At 40.0% G+C, this 20468-nt stretch overlaps 1 protein-coding gene across 1 annotated transcript; it reads right to left on the reverse strand.

Moving 5' to 3' along the window:
* Positions 1–1859: 1859 nt before the first annotated feature.
* On the reverse strand, positions 1860–15967 carry LOC104405894 (UPF0554 protein C2orf43 homolog; the record flags this gene model as incomplete). Its single annotated transcript, XM_010014733.1, has 2 exons — positions 1860–2051; positions 15885–15967. Coding segments are annotated over 2 exons (275 nt in total), but the record flags the coding sequence as incomplete, so codon positions are not given.
* Positions 15968–20468: the final 4501 nt, after the last annotated feature.

The raw sequence follows: 20468 nt of genomic DNA on the forward strand, positions 1-20468 counted from the left end.
GAATCAGTTGCACAGGCATGGTCACTTCACTCTGAACATGTCCTGTTCCTCCCTGTGCTGCTGCAACTGTGGTCTCAATGTTCCTGCCTTAAGCATCAGTACCTGCTTTATTACACAGCAGTGTAATCTGAAAATCCACTGGCTGGTCTGAAAAGCAGTTTCTGATGTGAAGAAGGTCACTTAAATCCACTCTCTGACTGCAGGTTTGGAAACTAGTTCAAAATATCCAGAAACTGAATGCTGTTACAAATTGCTCTAAATATTAATGAAAGATTCAAGGTGGACTTAGAGAGAAGTGGAAGGTGTGGGTTTCTTAGGAAAAGATGAAGGAATTAATCATCCTTTCTGCATCCCAGAGAACATTCTCCAGTACCATTCTAATTAGTACCATATTAAAACTCTTAATAAATCATAAGTTAAGATACCCAATGCATCATCTAGATTCTTGTGTCTGGAAGGGCAGGGCTTCTCCTGACTACATTCTGTAGTGTTTTGTTTATAAATGTCTCCATGACCTCCACAGGGAGCGTATTGCACAGGTTCATGGCTAGAAAGCTTTTCCTGATTACATTTGGCTCTGTGCCCCTTACTTACATTATTTTCATTTCTAGCTATTTAGCTATAGATATCTATCTATCTGTAACTTCTTCTGTTATCACAACTGGTAGGATGATTTTTTCTAGTTTCTTGCTACCCGTGAAGGAGAGAAATGAACAAATGTGAGGAACAGTGTACTTGTCAACAATGTGCTACAGCAAGGATCTGGTTCTCAATAGTAACATTTCATGCCATTTCAGGGGTGCAACCATGGCACAGTAATAGTCATTTTCTCACAGTGGACTTACCTAATTTGTGGCTTGGCAGAAAATTCCATACTTCAGTCCTTCAAGCAAAGAACTGAAATTTAGGCATGCATCAAAACAGGTTTAATTCTTTAAAGTTGCTGAGCAAGCACTGTTCGCATGGACTTCATTAGGACAGCCAGGCCACCTGTACGCAGTTATGTATGGATTCTACAATCTATTTTAACCTTTAGTACTGGCACATTTGACCAGTGTCCTTTACCTTCTCTATAGTCAACTGAAAACTGAAAGACTTGGCCACGTTCCAGACAAGAGCTCCATATGTATTCCCTTGTTGAGCAGCCTCAGTTACGTTATTGTATTTTTAATACCCTGTGGAGTCCTGGCAGCACCCTAAACCCCCTCTGAGTATTGGAGAAACTGCACACCTCAGCTTGTGCAGTTCCCCTGTACTCATCCTGAACTCATCCTGAGCTCTGATTGACCACCAACCCTATCTGACCTGGATGAGACAGCATTAGGGTTGTCTTGGGGCTGTGGGCTGTTCTGGCTGTCATGCACCAGGGTTATCTGGATGGATGAGATGCGTGGAGCGGGCCAGGCCTTTCACAGCACACAGGATCCACTGCCAGGATCCATCCAGAGGGAGATTTCTATCCGTACAGAGTAGCCTGGTGTTTCTTTCTAAAGTAGTCCAGTTGGGCTGCCCCAAGCCCATCCCTGACAGTTCTCCAGCAGCTGAGTGAGGTGGTAGTAACTCAGGTGCACTTGTAGCCAGTGAATCAGTGCTGTCTAGAGTGATAGCAGACAATAAATATTCCACCCTTTGCCAAGTCCTGCAGAGTCCTGTAGACACAGGATGAAGATTCATCACTACTGAATCAATAAAACTATACTTTGGACCAGCCAGTCTCTCTTCAGCTTTCTCTTAAATATCTTAATATAAACCAAGCATAATATATAATAAACAGAAAAAAATAGGACAGACTCTCTCACAAAAAATTACACGTTCACAAAATAATTACACCAGTTTCTTGTTAATCACTGAATCTGTGTTTATAATTTGGTCAGGTCATCCTGTAACCAGTCTGTAATCATGGCAGCCATCTCCTTGCTGGCATCCAGCACAAAGGCGTGGCGGAGCCCTTTCTCACAAAGGCGAATGTCCCCGTCTGGAAAATCCATTTTGATCTCATCGTAGTAGTGCTGTGGACACCAGCTGTCTCCAGTTCCATAGTAGAAAATCAGCTAGAAATCAAAGCATACCAAACCATTAATTTGAAACATTACTGATGAAGAAACCAATATCCAACCAAACAGCCCTGAATTATTTTGAAATAAGCAATGCTTCATGACCCAAGATATACTGTGAGGAATACCAAATTAGTAGTTCTTGATTGCTTCCAAGTCTGCAATTACGATGAAGGCAATTAAATACTCTGTGACTCACTTTCCTCCTTTGTAGAACTGTGGAACACAATACAGTTTTAACTCTGAAAACAGAGATCTGCTGATGAAAGTCTGGCTGTCTTAAGAAATTTGTTATTATGGATAAAAACATCTAGTTGTCCATGGAGTCCACCCCTAACCAGGCAAACTGCTGTGTTTGCCCTAGCTGTTGTCTATTTTCTGTGGTCGCTTTCTAGCTATTTAATCGAACAGCAAAATTACTAGTAAACTCGATGTTATGTCCCAGCTGAAGGAGCTAACCTTTATGCCTTTCTTCCAGATAGTAACTAAGAGAAAGCAGGAGGTTACTCTACATGTGTGAATAGCTCAGTCTTAATGGCATCTGTTAGGCGTTATCTCGAACCACCTGCCTGGTTGGGGCCTTAGGTGGAGGAGCAGCTATTGTTCTTAACCTCAGTATTAGATGTAAACTAGTGGTGATCCACTCAGCTATGTTAGAATAACAGCAATTATGGTCATTCTCAGAAGCAAAATTTTTTTTGCTTGGCTAATTTTATAATCATAGAATGGTTTGGGCCAGAAGGGACCTTTAAAAGTCATCTGGCCCAACCCCCCTGCAATAAGCAGGGACATCTTCAGCTAGATCAAGTTGTTGAGAGCTGGTCCAACCTGACCTTGAATGTTTCCAGGGATAGAGCATCTACCACTTCTCTGGCACCACCCACATCTCTGTTTCATCAACCTCATTGTAAAAATATTCTTCCCGATATCTAGTCTGATTCTACCCTCTTTTAGTTTAAAACCATTCGCCCTTGTCCTATCACAACCTGTCTTATTAAACGTTTCTCCCCATCTTTCTTACAAGCCCCTTTTAAGCATTGAAGGGCTGCAGTAACGTCTCCCCAGAGCCTTCTCCAGGCTGAACAATCCCAGCTCTCTCTCTTATCTCTGTGAAAAGCTGCCTGTCTAGAGCACAGGCACCTCCTGGAGATCAATGAGCAATTTTCTTTTGGGTTGTAATATGGAACTAGAATTATACCAAAGCCTATTTTGTTTTGAGCTTGCCCTTATAACCTTGTTCAATGACATAAATGAAGCAGGTGCTTTGGGGCCCACCTAAACACCAAAGTCATAAATTCCTGGCAAATATATTTAACGAAGTGTTTTTTCTCTCTGTTAGAAACACTGAATGTCGCTCTTTCCAAAGTCATCAGTTTCACACATTTTCATCTCAACTTTGCATGCTACAGCTGTATTTTTCAATTTCTGTGAAGTATTTGAGGGGAGAATGGTTGTCTGGGAGATTGTGAAAACCTACAGATTTAAAACTCTACAGGAACAAGATTAATAACGAGGACTTTTTATCCTAAAATGTTCGAATGGAGGTACCAGAAGATTATTGATTGCTCAACATCACACACAGAGCTTGGTCCAATTGCATTACTCTCATTTGTTTCATATTTCATTTCTGTACTTCAGTGATTAATTGAGCAATGCTATCATAAATTAGGGGACAAGAAGTTTTCCTTTCATCACAAAAATCTTCAGTTCCATCATTTTTGTAGCCATGTGGAATATAAATACATGCACCCACTGGGGCAGAGGTGGGCTGAGAGCCCAGACAGCATTTTACAAAATGTTACAAGCTTTTGTCTAACTTGCTTTTCTCTTGTTGAAGCGTACTCAAATCTTGGACTTTACTGACTATTGCCTGTATTGAAAATATAGTATCCCAGTTGCACAGACAGCAACCCAAGTTATACTTCTATGTATATTTAAAACATAGAACATAAGCTGTCCCACACTAACAAACATTACTGGTTTCCTTTGTCACTCACTAATTGCTGGAAACAAGGTATGTCGTTTGTTTTAGCAGAAAATGTCTTTTGATCTTGCCTTTGATTCATAAACTGTAGGATGTCACACTAACAAAAAGCTAATGTAAAATGGCCAGCTGCACTCAGGCCTTCTGAAAGCCAAACATCTGATCAAATTATGTTTAACCCCGGGCTCCATTACCAACAGATACAAAAATAAAGATTATGACAATGAGAAAAAAAGAAATGGAGCAATTGAATGGAGTGGTCCCTCACCTTAGTAGATATTTGGATAGGCTAGTCATAGAGTCTTGTCTCATGATTATTTAGAAAAAGACAAAAAGTCATTTACACTTATGAAGGATAAAATACTTGGCTTAGTCTGTAAGACCTGTGAAATGGGCTGTTCTCCAGGTAGGGTTGTAAACTTGAGAACTCACAGATTTGGAAACGCCTGAACAATAGATTTATATGCATTCTTAGCTGCGTCTGGTATATTTGCATTATGGTTTAATCTTTCATTGCATGATCCAAAGGATCCTTGACTCATTCAATCCACTGACAGGATGACGTTCAGCTGATGAGCTGCTATTTGATAACATTTTTTGTTTTAAATTCTGTGTGTGGTCTGAGGATTTATTTATTACATATTTCATATTCTGTCTGTAAACGACAGAATTTATTTTCCTATGTGCATTGCTCTGGCACGCACCACTACAGGATCTGCATGCTCGCATTTATTAATCTAGTTTTGCAACACCTTAGTGACCATTTTCATCTCCATTTTGCAGATGGAGAGCACAGAAATTAATGTCAAACTACATGCATTAATTTGAAAGTATGCGGTGTAGTTTGAAACACCTAGAGCTGACTTCCCAGTGTGCATAGCATCACACAGAATGGACTATGACCAAAGGACAGCACTCCTGGACTTCATTTGTGCGTGTTCTGAAACACTGTCTTATCTGTCTGCAAAACAGATTTCAAGGCCTTGAATGAGATACTTAGAAAAGTGAGGATAAACTGTGACCATCTATGAAAGATATATTAATGACTTCACGAACAGTCCATCTTGGATGTGAAGTTTAGGTGCCTTTACCATGAAGCTACAGAATCACAGAATCGTAGAATAGTTAGGGTTGGAAAGCACCTTAAGATCATCTAGTTCCAAACCCCCTGCCATGGGCAAGGATACCACACACTAAACCATGTCACCCAAGACTTCATCCCACCTGGCCTTGAACACTGCCATTTTTCCTTACTATAGTTCCCTATTTCTTTCTACAGGCATTTTACCACTTCTGCCAGAAATGAGGTAGGAGTTCTGCATCCTTCATTACACAGCTCTTTTGGTGAATGAAAGGGGAAAAAGAAAGAAGTCATGTTTTAATGAAAGACCACCTTAATGCATACATAAAAGGTGTCTGAATTAAGATCCCAAACTTTGAAATGCTTGGAAATGCAGTATCAACTGGTTTTAGCAGAGCTTGCATATACAGTCTGCTGGACTTGAAGGAGGTAAACTAAAAACTAGGTATGTGGCACCTACTACTACCTAACACTGGCAACAGTGTTAGCACCTCTGGATCTGCTGCCTTAGGCCTCTGTCCCTTAAGGTAATGGCATAATTGAAAGAGGTTGGACTGTCAGATTCTGGCCAGAGGAACATGGGACATCTCCCTGCTGGGTGTCATGCTGGGGGTGTCCAGCATGGAAATTACTGATTTAGTTTGGATCTATTGTGTGTTAATGAAGCAAATGTCATGTACACATTTACCATGCTTTGGTTCACATCATGGAGTAGTCTCAGAGTGTATGAACTCCTTTCAACTGAAACAAAGGGAAAAATGCTCTTCAGGATCGCCCTTAGTGAGCTCCAGTCAGTAATGGACATTCAGTCCATGGCATCAGACAACTGCTGGCTGAAGTACTAACTCTCCGAGATGCCCACATTGTGAACTTCAGGTCCTCACCACTTACTATTTACCTCTACAAATTCTCTTACATTGTGCTTCTCTTGTTTTTCATGCAAACAGAGCCAAGGGCACCTGCTGAGAAGAGGAATGATAAGGTTTTGGAAATTTAAGTTCCATTCCAAGCAGAAAAGGGCAGAATATTTACCACCTACTGGCCTTGCTGGTCCATCATTTGTCCAGTCTTTCCAAGTATGACTTCTGTCTTGTTCCTTTCTGGTCTCAGGATTGGCTCCACTCCCCTTTGGCTCATTGTTTCAGCTGTATTCTCCAATTTCCAATTTCCACTACTTCTGCTTCTTACTCTAGTCCCACATTCTTGCCCTGCCAAGTCCAAATTTTAGTCTTCTGTTTAATCCATCCCATTCTGAGTCTCAATTCCAACCCTAGCTGCTTCCCCCCCCAGCAATTCTTCACTTTTTTATTAGTACAGAAGCTCTATTCCCAGCCCTATTGCTCAAATATCTTTCAAACTGTCAGTTGTACCTAGCACCAGGGTTGGGTTCAGTTCAACGTAAAAATCATGTAAATACAGTTACCTGTAGTGTGGTGTTTGCATGTGTAACAGGCATCCAAATTCCCACCACACAGCAAGGAAAGATACACTCAATAAAGCTAGCAGTGTTTAGAAAGCTATTCAGCTGAAACAGTAGGTGTCTACTGTAGGGTGGGGTGAAGCTGCAATTCAGGCTCCACTAAGAACTCAGTTGCCTAAGCTGCCATTTGAGACGCTCTAGATACCTGAGGCATCTGCATGAGACTGGCGGGTATGACAGATTTTATAGGACTTTCTGGCAAAACAGATGGCAGCCAGATGGGGATACTCCACAGTGCCCAAAATTAAACCAGATGTCCATGTTTAAAGGCCAAATTCCGCCTTGACTTCTTCAGTAGATTCCTATTGATTCTCATGGGGTCATCTGCACCTCTAATACCTACTGCACCTGTAGATTCCTACAAGTAAACTAATAAAGCATGATACAGGTGTCCATATATAAATATCTCGTAGTGGTAGTTTAAACAGTTGGACTCGATGATCTTAAGGGTCTTTTCCAACCTAAATGATTCTGTGACCTCATGATATGCTAGCCTATCCTGTTTGGTCTCCACTGCTGCTACAGACATCTTGCTCATCTCATATGCCAGTCTTACTTGGGTAGCTCAAATCCACCATCTCATATAGCACCAGAAGCCTACCTCTATCCGAACAAAAGGAGCCTTTGATTCTTCCTGCCTCCTCCTCCTCTCTGTTTACCCCTCACTCACTAGTTCCCTCTATGCTAGCTCAGCACCTATCTCCTCTGCCGAGGTCCTTTCCAACCCTAACCATTCTATGATCCTATGATTTTATGAACAGCTTCTCTTTCTAAGCCAAGAATTTTACCATGAGATAACAATGCATTTTCCCCTGAACCTTATTTGTAGATGCTGTAGAACCCTTTGGACTGAAACAAAAAATAAAGAGTCAAGGTAGGATAGACACTTGTGTCATATATGCAATTAAAGTTTGGGTACATTATAACCAACTAAGAACAGTTTTATAACAGGAAGAACTTTATTTGATGCTGCAGTTATTTTGTCTGCTTATTTCATGTGCAGATGTTGGTGTGTGCATTCTGTGTGTCTATGTGTGCATATGCCTGCAAATCTAAAACCTTAACATACATGTTTCTTAATGACAAACCACCAAAAGAATTCAGAATTGTTTTCAAAATGCTTCCCTATACTTGATCTAGCTGAAGATGTCACTGCTCATTGCAAATGAGGTGGACTAGATGACCTTCGAAAGTCCCTCCCAACCTAAACTATTCTATGGTTCTATGATTATGCAATAAAATCTAAAAGCAGAATTTCAACTAAGGTGTAAATTTTCAGTAACCCAGATTGTGGTACAGGCTCTGTGAAACCTGACAGATACTTGACTGTCATTTCTGGCATTGAGGGTCCCCTTTTGAATGACAAAATGCCTGTACTCTTTGCCTATGCCACACTGAGCCACAAAATACATAGATGCTAGGATGTTACCTATTTTCCTAATATATTAAGACAGATACGTCTTTCCAGAGTCCAAATGTTCTCATCTTCATTTTAACATCAGGAGCTTTGCTATTGCAGCATGCAAGCAGGTATGATTAATGAACCATACGTAACCAAAGGCACATGGGATCTTCATTAATGGTAGGAAAAACTGGCATGTACTGCATGATTTGCATGGATCTGTAAAGTACATATTTTCCTGCAGACTGTGCATGGCTGTAAAAGACATCCTGAGTCAGCACATCCACTGTACCAGCAATGGAGAACTGCTGCCAACCTAAGCATTCAAAAATGGTGAGTCAGGCCCCCAAAATAATGAGACTAGCTTAAAAATAATCAGATTTACAATACAATAAATAGAAGGTTCTTTCTATTTTTCTTCTGGGCTTAAACTTTTCAATATTTGCATTTTTATAACTTTCCTGCCATGAGGGTGTGAGGATTATTTTTTATTCTTTTCCAACATTGAATGCTGAGACTTCCAGGTATTCCTGACTCAGAAGTGAAATGGCAGTTACCACTGGAATTGACAAAGACTTTGTATGATTCCTGATGCAATACCCTGCTTGTTAGGAGCGATGAGAACATGTCCTTTTCAGGATCTGATGATGAGGGCAGAGTAAAGGTGATGTGGGTTATCTTTGCTGGCAATTTGCTGTATTTGAAATAGTCATGCAATTTCTAAATTTCAAATAATTTTAAGATAACAGCAATGTTCTCGTAAGCTGTTCTGCCATTACATTGCTCAGAAGTATTTTCAGCCTTAGGTTCTGTAAAATAAAACACAAGTCAGAATAGGGCTCTGTCAGCCCAGAACCCTGTAATATGGTATGTGTACTCAGACACTGCACAATGATGGCAGCTGCTAAGTAAACATCAGAAGAATCTGAGATTTGTATCAACAGGATGTTTACATTTTAAAGAGTTTCTAAGAAAATAATAAAGATTTCCTGCAGTTGACTCCATTGGCACTTGTTTTAGTATGTATGACAGTCCACAGAACTATAAATTACAGAGAGATTTCTTCTATGCATCTGCTGTAGCTGTCATAGGTCAACACTGAGAAAACAAATAAAAAAATTTAAAAAATATTGAGTTTCCTCTATCTCTCTGGAATTTGGTACATGTTATAACAACTTTAGGACCTTATTACATGGGAAGGCACCGCTCCAGCTGATGGCAAAGAGCGAAGGACTGATCTCTGTGCATACAAACTAGCAGCACATGTGCAACGGTAAGCAAGACTGTACCAGTGGCCTTGCTGAAATCCTTCTCTCTGATACATTAACTTTATATCAGTATTACTCCCTTGTGCATTCACTGGTTGAGACGGTAGCTTCCCGCTGGGTGGCACCTCTCAAGAGTAATCAGTGAATAGTTTCATTTGGTCTTGGATGAAAACAAGTTTAAAAAGCATTAACCAAAATTAATTTTAGATTTAATCAAGGTTTATAGAAAATTACTTAGCTTCTCTGGAATTATGAAAGTATCTGCACCTTATCCTGCCAAAAGAATAAACGCCATGGGAACAGACTGGTTTGGGACACGCTTTTTTTTGGACTTGCTTCAGTTATACTTTGGCTTTACTAATCAGTTTCTGGGAAGAATTCAAAGACCTGGCGTTGCCCTAGAAAGCCCTAAATGCTTTGGGATCTGGTTCTCTGAGACATCAACTCTCTCCCCTTGTGATCCTGTTGTGGTTGAGATCAGCTGGTGTGATGGCAATGTCTTTGGAACTTGCTTCTCAGCTTGTTTTACCAGAAATAGGATTCCTCAACTTTCCAAGGGCAGTGCAAAGCCAAACTTTTTCTGCTGGACCATCTTGAGAAAAGGCCATTGACAATGCTATTTTTACATACTAACCTGTAGGGGTTGCAGTAAAGGTGTAATGGGTAGTTCAAGTGTTTGTGGTGATTTTATTTCACATAAGGAACATGGCCGGTTTTGTTAAACCAACACAAAAAATAAACGAACAAGCTTCCCTGTCTGGAAAGGGCATGGAGAAACATTTTACTTTCAGAGAAATTAGGATGCAAGCCCTGAGACACAGGCAGGCATAGTGGCTACTTTGCACGTGATTCAAGATGTGCTGCTTCTCTCCCCAGTGTCAGGTATGGTGTTCCACCAAGCGGGCAGAATGAAGGCTCCTGTTCTTATGCATTTGTCAGTGTTAACTGGAAATCTGGTAAAACTGAGGAAGGGGAAAGGGCTACTCTTTAACTTTGCTGCAGTTAGCAATGCTACTGACTGCTCTGCACATAGAACCAAGAGATGAAGCGAGGCCACTTGTATTTCCAACTTCTCAGAGATAATGAAAGGTCAAACTCAATGCAAAGTAAAAATGTGCTTTTATAAAAAGGATACACAAGATTTAACAACAAACCAGGGTGATTAACTTATTTATATTATCTATGTTACTCTTGGAGACTTAAAAGCCCTTTGAGGGTATATAATTAGATGTGTCAGGAACATGAATATTTCAGAAGTCAAGTCTGTATAAATACAGAAATAAAAACAAACAGAACTGAAACTGCTATTTAAGCAACACTATTACCAGGCCAGAATCTTCCAACCATATTTACTGCAAACAGTATTTTCCCCTGGGTATCAGTCTGACTGACACTGTCTACATTCAGTGGGTCTTTATCTAAGGGGAATCAGCCAGATCCCTCTTTGCAACAGCAGCATCTGCAGTAAATGGCAATTTTGTTCACTGCCATGCAATGAGCTCTGTGGCAGAGGGAGGGAAGGTAAGCGATTAAGGGGTAGTAAGGTTGGATGGTAACTTCTTAAGTATTCTTCAGAAGGCTGCAGAAATACTGCTGTCTTTACTCACTGTGTGTAGCACACACCTTATACCCCTCCATAAAATCCTGGAAATTCATGTCATCCTTTCTTTTTCAGAATACTGCATAGCACGAATGATGGTAACAAGAACTCAGTTACAGAACAAGTGAAGTATTACACACAAGCAATATTGTAGTGCATTGATCTTCTTGAACGCTCACTTGGATCCTTTTCCACTGAGGAGAGAAAATGCTGATCCCTGATTAGGTGTTCTGGGTGTTTCAAAGAGAAGGTTGTTCTTGTGGCTCAATGACACAGGCACCAAAATCCCCAAGCACATGTACAAGTTCCCTGACTTCAACTCTGTACCTCCAGGGAAAGCAGGCCAAAAAGGATGTGAGACTAGCCAAAAAAGAGGTGTTCTTGGCTCCAGAGAGCACTTTGCACCTACTCAAAAAAAAAAGAGTGTTTGGAAGGTTTTTCACAAATGTAGGCAGGCAACTCGCTCGGGCTGTGGGCAGGCAAAGTATTTGTAGTATTCTTTTAACCTCTCACCTTCAGAACATGCCCCTCTCACTGGGAATAATTACTAAACCCCTGTGGATGTCTATAGGGACTCAAACAAAACCACTGGGCAACATCAAAACAGCTGCTTCAGGGGTCAAATAGTTCCTGGTTGCTCAATTTTAAAAACTTTTTCTAGCAAAGGCAAGTTTTCAAAAGCAAAACCTAGCACTTTTTCTGTGAAAATAATTTTTTTTGTGACTTTTACTCTAATTCTCTGCATATCACTGTTTAGTTGATACTTTCGGAGAACACATTTTCTATGGTATTATTGATGTGACATAAACTTGTATTACTTTACATTTTAAATACACCACTAAAGTAAGCAGGAAGTGGCAAACGTACTTCATTATTTTTTTCAAAACTGAATTTCTTCCTCACCTAACTATCTATATATGGGTGGTTATATGCCACCACTCAATCTGAGTGAGAATAAGATCATAAGTCCATAAACTTCCAGTTTATACTTTTTCCCATTTGATTAAAAATGATTCTTCTCAGACAACACATGTTTTTTCATCACTGTACCTCTACTTCAGATGTTTCATGTCTTTTTCCTTATACGATGTATCTGCTACGCCAGACCACTGTCAAACTCAAGAAGCATATAAACCGTTTTTCATTTGAAATACTAGCCAAAAGAATCATGATTTTCAGTTGCTGGAGGAGATGATTTACGGCCTCAAGAAATTATGAACCATTACAGAAAGTTTACTGCCAAACTGATTCAAGAATTCCTGAAGTCTGTGAGAGCTCTCCTATTGATTTATATGGGCTCTGGAGCAGACCCTATACTTTGAAATAAGACTACTGTGTATTACTCATGGACTAATGAGCAAAATATATCTCAATAAATATAAAATCTGAGGGGTGACTTTTTTCAAAATAAAAATTCTTCTATAAGCACCCTTTGATGCAATATCTTCTTGATTACAATAGGTTTATAAGCTTGCTTGACAGAAAGAGAGTCAATAAGCTAAGTCTTAAAAAAAAGCAATGAATGTGGCTTGATGCAGTCTCAATAACTTATGCTGTAGAGAGCCTCTATATGGAAATATCATCGTCTGTAACAGGCACGCTAGTCAATGCACAACATAACCATTTTCCCTTTCCTTTTTAAATTTTATTCTATCTGTAAAAGCTCTGTGATGCTCAATGCTGATCCATCTTTTAAGAATACAGAATTACACCCACTTCGTTTCGTGCAGGAATGACAATAAACTTCCTCTAGCACAGTAGTATCTTTGCGTCCAGTTTCTGTTAGGAAAGGGAGTTGGTGTTTTTACCATGAAAGAACATAGCTCTGCTGGCTTAGATGTGTTCAGCTAATGATTAACCATGAAAGCTGAGCAAATCTTCTACCAGTATCCCTTACCTTATTTGTTTGGAGTTTGTGATGTATCACAGCTTCCTGTGTCATTGCAATAAGAAGTTACATTCACATACTGCTAGATCCAGATGAATTGCTTTAGACTCAATACTCTGATACAGTTCCACTGCTATTTAATGTGTACAACTTCTGTCTTTAGAAGATTGTAAGTGAAATACCTTAATTATCCAAAAAATATTCCAGCTCCTATTCTTTCAATATATATCTGAGCAATTAGCATGATTAGACTAAGAATCTGGGGTATGGAGATAGAATTTCTCCTGCTCCCTAACTAGTCATAATTATAGTTAAACCTGGGCATGGAAAGATTGGAATAATTTAGTGTCTCTTCTTCTTTCTTCTTTAGATCACAGAATGCAAATAAGATCCAGAAATAACTTTTCTATTCCACAGCAGCTGGCAAAGTCAGGTGTTAAGATTGGCTTTTAGCATATGATCACAGCGACTACTAAACAGTATAAATTTTTTTGTAGTGACAGCTTGCCAGTTCTATAGCAAGTTGGACTATAGTTCCTGTTTTTATAAACTTCCAACCTTTGTAAGTTAAGCCCATTTTTATTGTCTATACACTTCAAATTTAACATAATGCCAACTCAAATTTTTTCCCTAATTCTTACATTCCCAGAAATTACTAGAAAATGAAAAAGAGACACATTTAGCTTCATTCTTAGACCTGCTTTTTCTTCAGCTTGCCAACTCCTTATAAGTGCACTTCAACTTTTTGTTTTCTTGAGTATGTTTGCCACTTTAAAAGTATGAGGACATAGAAGAATCAATACAAGAAAGTTAACACAGGTTTAAAAAAGCTCCTGCCTGTCAAAGCCATGCTTAGATTGACAGAGTCAACAGAAGCACAGATGAAGCAGACTAGGACACCTGCAAACTCTTACTGTTGGCTATGGGCCTTCATTCAGTACAAAGAAAAAGTGATTTTGTAATGTGAAGCATCTGAGTAGACCACCTGAAGTCACTGGAACTGTAGCTCATTGCCACCACTACGGTCCTCATCCAATGAAGCTTTTATACTTAACTTCAAGCACCCGCGCTTGTGATTAAAATTTCCCAAAGCACCTGAAGTCCTGCTCCTTCAAACTCTTCACTTTTGTACCCTAGCATAGTAACCTGCAGTCTTACTCTCAGAGCACTCACAGGCTTGCCTGGGACCCTGGCACACACTCCCTGCCTATGGATCCAGGATCTCCATCTTTATCCTTTACCTTTAGCCTCTGCCTCTCAAACTAAGAGTATTGTAGAGTATCTGCCTCCAGCCCTGGTCCTGTCCCCTAGATTGATATTTGACCTACACTGTACATAGCTTGTTGCCTGGATGGATCCCACCTTGCATCCTGCCTTCCCTCATGTCTTTGGCTATGCCTCCTGGATGGACTTTGGACCCCCTTGTAGCCTTAGCCTTGTCTCTAGTCCCATCTCTGGCCCTGTCTCCTTTTATTCCTGACTGAATTCTCTGAAGGGATGCTGGACCTGATCCATTGGTTTGCCTTGTCTGGGACTGTTGATGGACTCTGTTACCTGGTCCCACTCAGGTGCTGTGGGACTGGACCCTGCTTGGTGAAGGCACTGTGTGTGCTGGAGTCACCCTCAGGTCACAGCTCCCTTTTCCTCAGGGAACAGGCAGACTCTGCAGATCCCTGACACTCAGGAGAGGTGACTCAGTAAAATCAATCATTTTCCTTGAATTCACTCAGCTTTGGATTAACTCATGGAAAGTTTCGTTTAAGACTGAGAATATTTGCCATCTGCAAGATCAGCCCTTCAGTTTCTTCACTGAGATTGCCCCCAAAGTGCAGAACAACTTTGAATGCTCTGCAATAAAAATGAAATACCAGGCATGCCTAGTGCAGTGCAGTGTTCCGTGTTCACGTGTGCTATTTCAACTTCTTAAAAAATAAAAATAAAACTGAAACACCTGAACATACCTTTCAAAGTGCAGAGAAGACAAATGGGATAAGTAAAAAACAAATCCATTTTCAACCAAAAAAAAAAAAGAGACTTATTTATGAGATGAACTTTGTACCATATCTATTCATAAGGCACAAAGTAATCTTAGAGAGATCTAGGACCTCTGTCCTAGAAAGTTCTCTTTTCCTAGTAAAAGCTCTGCCAGTGCAAAGTGCTGGAATCATTCATCCAGCAGAATGACAGGGGTGATACCAAAAAATGGAGGGAAGGAAGGGGATACATTAGAATTATCTGTTATACTGATTATCTACTCACAGAGTCTACCTCAGCAGTAGTTTAGTAAATGTGAGTTTTCTGGCTCATAGGCCATCTGGAATTTTCTCACCATGGCCACACTATTAAATTTTCTCAGCCTCCAGAATAGGATGACTACATCAAAACTCCAACTAGGAACAGTTCCTGGCCTGTGCCAACCCCTGAACCTTGCCTGGGAATTGATTGTAAGAATGCCATCGATCCAGACTAAAACTCTACCAGTATCTCTTTCAACAATAAAACTGTACAGACAAGAAAGTTCAATGCAGGAGAAAGGTCCCTGAAATGACTTAATTTACTTGTATATAAGTAGCTCTGGTCTCCAAGGAATGCGCTTTCTGTATCTTTCTCTTACACTACAGTTGAATGGCTGAAACTGTGGAGCCATAATAATTTTGCTGACTCCTCTCTATTATGTTTTGCTGTCATGGAAAAATCAAGCCAGCAGAATCCCATGATATCAACTGATACACAACACAGATGGTACATGTTCTGCTTGACCTGCACTCATGCCCTGGCTGGCCATCTGCCTGTCTGATCAGAACCCATGTAACTACTGGCCTCACTGGGAACCACATCTCAGGCTTAGCCAGAACACAGACTGTTTCTCCTCCACCTAGGAAAACATACCAGATGGAATACTACATCTGATAGTGCTGAATGCTGCATCTACAAAGGTGTGGCTCAATGACACTGTAATGATCGGTGACCCTTTTTATGGCTTCTCCAAAGTCAACAGAAAGACACTAACATAAAAGCACAATCAAGCCTCCTGAAATTCTGGTTTTGCACAAGTGTAAGTGGATGTAACATTTACTCAGGCATCCTGGGTGGCTTCCCTGGGAATCTCTGAGTATTACATAGTTACCTTCTTTAAGTTTTGCTTTATGGTTGTACTGTCTCTCTCCACAACCTTCATCATTTCTTGGCTTGCCATATACAAGATGTTGGCTGTAGAAAAAGAAACATGCATTAATGTAAGTACACAGCAAATATTTTAGAAAAAGCAGTATGGGCCCAACCCTGCAAAAAGGTCAGGCAATAAGAGTAGTCATCACCTTGACAGTCCCACTGATAAAGATCACACTGACAGAAAGGGCAGAATTTATCTCACCTAACTGAATCATTAAAAAGGCATATAGACTAAATTAACTTATCCCGTATTAATCAATGGAAAGGGAAAGACACTTCTGGAATATAACTTCATCTATCTTACAGACTTCTGAATCGGACCATGAATCTCTCCTGACCAGAGAAGGAACATTGATGACTAGCTTTCATAGAATCACAGAATAGTTAGGGTTGGAAAGGACCTTAAGATCATCTAGTTCCAACCCCCCTGCCATGAGCAGGGACACCACACACTAAACTATGTTGCCCAAGGCTCTGTCCAACCTGGCCTTGGAACACCGCCAGGGTTGGAGCATTCACAACTTCCTTGGGCAACCTATTCCAGTGCCTCACCACCCTCACTGTGAAGAACTTATACTTTCACTACATATTTTTAGAAAGGTAAAGGTAAGCACAAACAATCACCCATGAAGTGTTTTCAAGAGTGGCTTTTAAATACAAAGCATATACCAAGAGGCATTATTAATTAAGAGATATTAAATTATTGACATTTCAATATGCAATTCATTCAAATATTCAACATAACACATAATAATAGCAAATGTAAGTAACATTGATAACTGCAGTTCTGCATAATATTGATGGTACCTACTCAGACAGGACTGGACCAGACACCAAATGTCTAAGCCTTACCCTTCTGGAATGTAAAGTATTAAATATGGCTTGGTGTAATTTACTATGAGTTGGTCTGCAAGATACTCTCAGAGACATAAATGACTGAGTCTAACATTTGGACACCTCAGTAGAAGCAGTATAATTTTATGAGGTGTTGAGTCCTGGCAGGTCCCATGTATGTTAGACAGCAGTGGGAACTCAGTACTTCCGAAAGCTGGGTCACTTTGCCCAGATACCCAAATATTCATAAGATTAAATTATCACACTGTGTCCACCTCATTTGGCTTCTGTTATTACAGAATCTAAAGAAGCTCAGTGTGTTAGATGGGTCTAACACTGTAAAAATTGGTCCGTGGTGGACCATCCTGATCAAGATAAAAAGCATGTATGTATTTGTATTAGATGGGTATAACACTGGAATTGGTCCGTGGTGGACCACTCCGATTATCTGGAGTGAGTGTGCACGGCAGGGAGCCAGCAGGGCCACTCCTCCTGATGCAGGCTGACCCCCTGCATCAGGATGAGTTGGCACTTTCTGGCATATAAAAGGCCTGAGGTTTGAGAGAGATCAAGAAGGAGGTGGATCCAAGTACCTTTTATGGTTGACCTTACTTTCGCGGGGACACCCGCCAAAGTATAAGCCTGCCACCGCGTTTGTACACAATGCGCCTCGGAGCTGGCCTCCTGGTCATTGGACAAGTGCGTGGGTCGGTAAGAATCTGTGCCTAATCTATTCTTTGGTAGCCTTTAGTTATCTCTCTTTCTAGCTTGGTGTATCTCTGGATTTTACATCTATTTTAGATCTTGTAATAAACTTTCTAGCAGTTTGGTGTATATGTGTGGTTTACGTTCCTTCTCCACCCAGAATCCTTCGGTCCCTGGAACACTCAGCAAGAAATTTCAATGCACAAGTCTGAAACTTGGCTTTGAACAAGCATGTACCTGTAAGATTATGAGTTTTGCTGCTAGAATAAACTTCATGTTCAACTGCAGAATCAAGAGTTGCCACATGATCACAATGCTGCATTACATCTGCAGACAGTGAGAAGTCCTCCAAAGGGTGTTCAGACTTACCCAGTTTTAATAGGGGCTATCCATTTCTGACATCAGTGCTGTACTGAAGAAATGTGCAGATACCACTATCTGAAGAATTAGTATTTCTTTTAACTTTTTTCTCTGCCACACTCAGCTTACTGCGCTAATAAGATGGCTAAACTTCTCCTGTCCTCTGAAGCCTCTACACATGTTGGATCACAGAATGAAGAGCAATATTCTTCTCCTTTCTCGCTAGTTTGCAAAACCAACGGAAGATCCTGAATGGCTAAATTACATTAAAGCATTTAAACTTCTGGGTCCTAGAATGACTGAAGGTATTCTAAAATATTAAATCCTCTCCTGAAAAATGGAAGAAAATGGAAAGCTCTGACAGTTTTTTAAATCTGAACCAATAAAATTTTGTGTACAAGTAGCTGCTGACAGTGTTCAATCTGAAACTGCTCTGAAACAGGAGTAATACTTTCTCACAGTGTGTGCTAGGGGAGGAAATGGCAATCACATAGGTCTTTGGTGGTGACCAAAACATGGAGTTGGCTGAATTCCAGCAGTGCTCTAAGGAAACAGAATGCCACAAGAGAGATGAGTGATGGCTCCAGAGATCAAATGTTAAAAAGACAAAGCCAGTGCTCTCAAGTGATAAAGAACAAAAATCCTGGAAAGTAGTATCTACTTCTAAGCCAGCCAAAGAAGATGCAATTCAGTTATATGCCTGCAGAGCTCTGTCTTTTTCAATTAACATTGAATACAGCTAGTGCAAGTTCTTCCTTTCCTAGACAAGACAAAAGGGTTGCAGATATGAAATCATACTGACAATACAGCAAATTTGCTGGTTCCACCCTACTCTACTGGGCAAAGCAGCCTCCATGAGGTTTTGTATCAAGCCACCTGGTCATCTAATCCTATGCTGCAGCTGGCAAAAGCCTGCCCATCTACAGCATTAAGCCCATATCCTGACATTGATCTTTTTCTCAATTTAAATCCAAACACTGATGCATTATACACCTTTGTTTTTAGAAGGATATACACCTTAGAATGCACCATATAAGAAAACTTTAAATGAGAGGTATGAAAAACAATGAGGAATTCCACAGGTATTTAATTAACTTCAGACTGATGCCTGTTTCTAATATGACAAGTATGACTTTAACGCTCAGAACTCTTTCCTATAAATGAAGCTAGCTGTCTGACAAAGCACTGATTGTTTCGGAGGAAGGGCAGAACATGGAGAGCAGACTTGTCCTTCAAATGATGGATATGGTTTACTGTGGATTTACAAGATCTCACAAAGCACTAATTGCAAGAGCCTGGATTTGGCAGGATATCTGTGGCAATAAGACTTGTACTCAATCCATTATATGACAATTTTAGTATGTCATGTCTTCTATTTTCCAGTCCCAAAATAAGGTTCTTGTTAGTAAGACACAGTGGATAGCTGACCTGCAGTCAGAACTTTTGCCATGACCTTACAGCATCAGCAGTGGATGGTAGGCAGGGATGAAAATACTGGTGAACATCAGTGCAGAACCTGACACATACTGGTTCATTCAATGTTACAGGGATTCTGATGGCAACTCTTCACCTCCAGTTGAGTCATACAGCAGAAGTGGGAACACTATAAGTATTCTCCTGCTCCCCTCCCAGTATGTATTCTCCCATCTCACTGGTTTCTCTGTCCTACCTCTTATGTGTTCCACTCATATTTCTGAGTTTGTTTTTTGCAGTAAAACGTAAGAAGTGAAGTGGTATTCACACACTTAGTAAAATTAAGATTAGTCATAAAGATCCTAAAAGTAAAACTGCAAGACAGCAAAGGCAATAATGACAGTACTTTAAAAGGAACTGTCTCTGAAGGCTTGTGTACTGTGCAAGAAAGGGAACCAGGAAGGCAGGATTAAGCTAAACCGGATGAATGGCAAGGTTCAAGAGTCTATTTCAACCAAACAGAAATCCTTCAAATTTTGGAAACATGATCCTAGGGAAACCAATAAACAGGAACTTAAACTTCAGCAGACGTTAAGTAAGAGGAAATTGCAAAGAGCAAAAGTAGGTTTCCAAGAACAAACATTAAAAGATTTAAAAATAAACAATAAAATATTCCTTAGGTATATCAGAAACAAGAGGCCTAAAACAGAATTTGTGCAGGCTAAGGGAATAGTTAAAGACAGTAATTACACTGTTTGGAAGGTAAATGACTTTAATTTTATATTCATCCAAGTCTCTTGTTTAATACACTCGGGAGGTTTCTGCTCTCTATATTCTTTTTCTAGCAATAAAAAATTCTCAATGAATAGTGAGGTATCAAGAAGTAGCAAGAGTGGAGCATCCAGAATATATCAGGGCTAGAAGATACATTTAAGAGTTTTAAAGAACCTTAAATACAGAAAAGAATTTCTGAGTCAATGACAATCCTGCTATGTAAGATGACTTGGGGAGCAGAAAACAGTCTAACCACTAATGATTTTACAAATGAAAATAGCATTTTATTGATCTATAATTTCTTGAACATTTCAATAAACACAATCAGATGACAAAAATTACTGTTCTTCTAAAAGCTCTCTGTTACGTTTCACATAATAAGCTTTGATTGAAACTATATGGCTATAAAGTGAAAGGTTGTAATGTGCTAAGAAATAGTCTGAAAGAAAAAAAA

Source organism: Nestor notabilis, unplaced genomic scaffold, assembly GCF_000696875.1.
Source record: "Nestor notabilis isolate BGI_N333 unplaced genomic scaffold, ASM69687v1 scaffold11965, whole genome shotgun sequence".
Lineage (NCBI taxonomy): Eukaryota > Metazoa > Chordata > Aves > Psittaciformes > Psittacidae > Nestor > Nestor notabilis.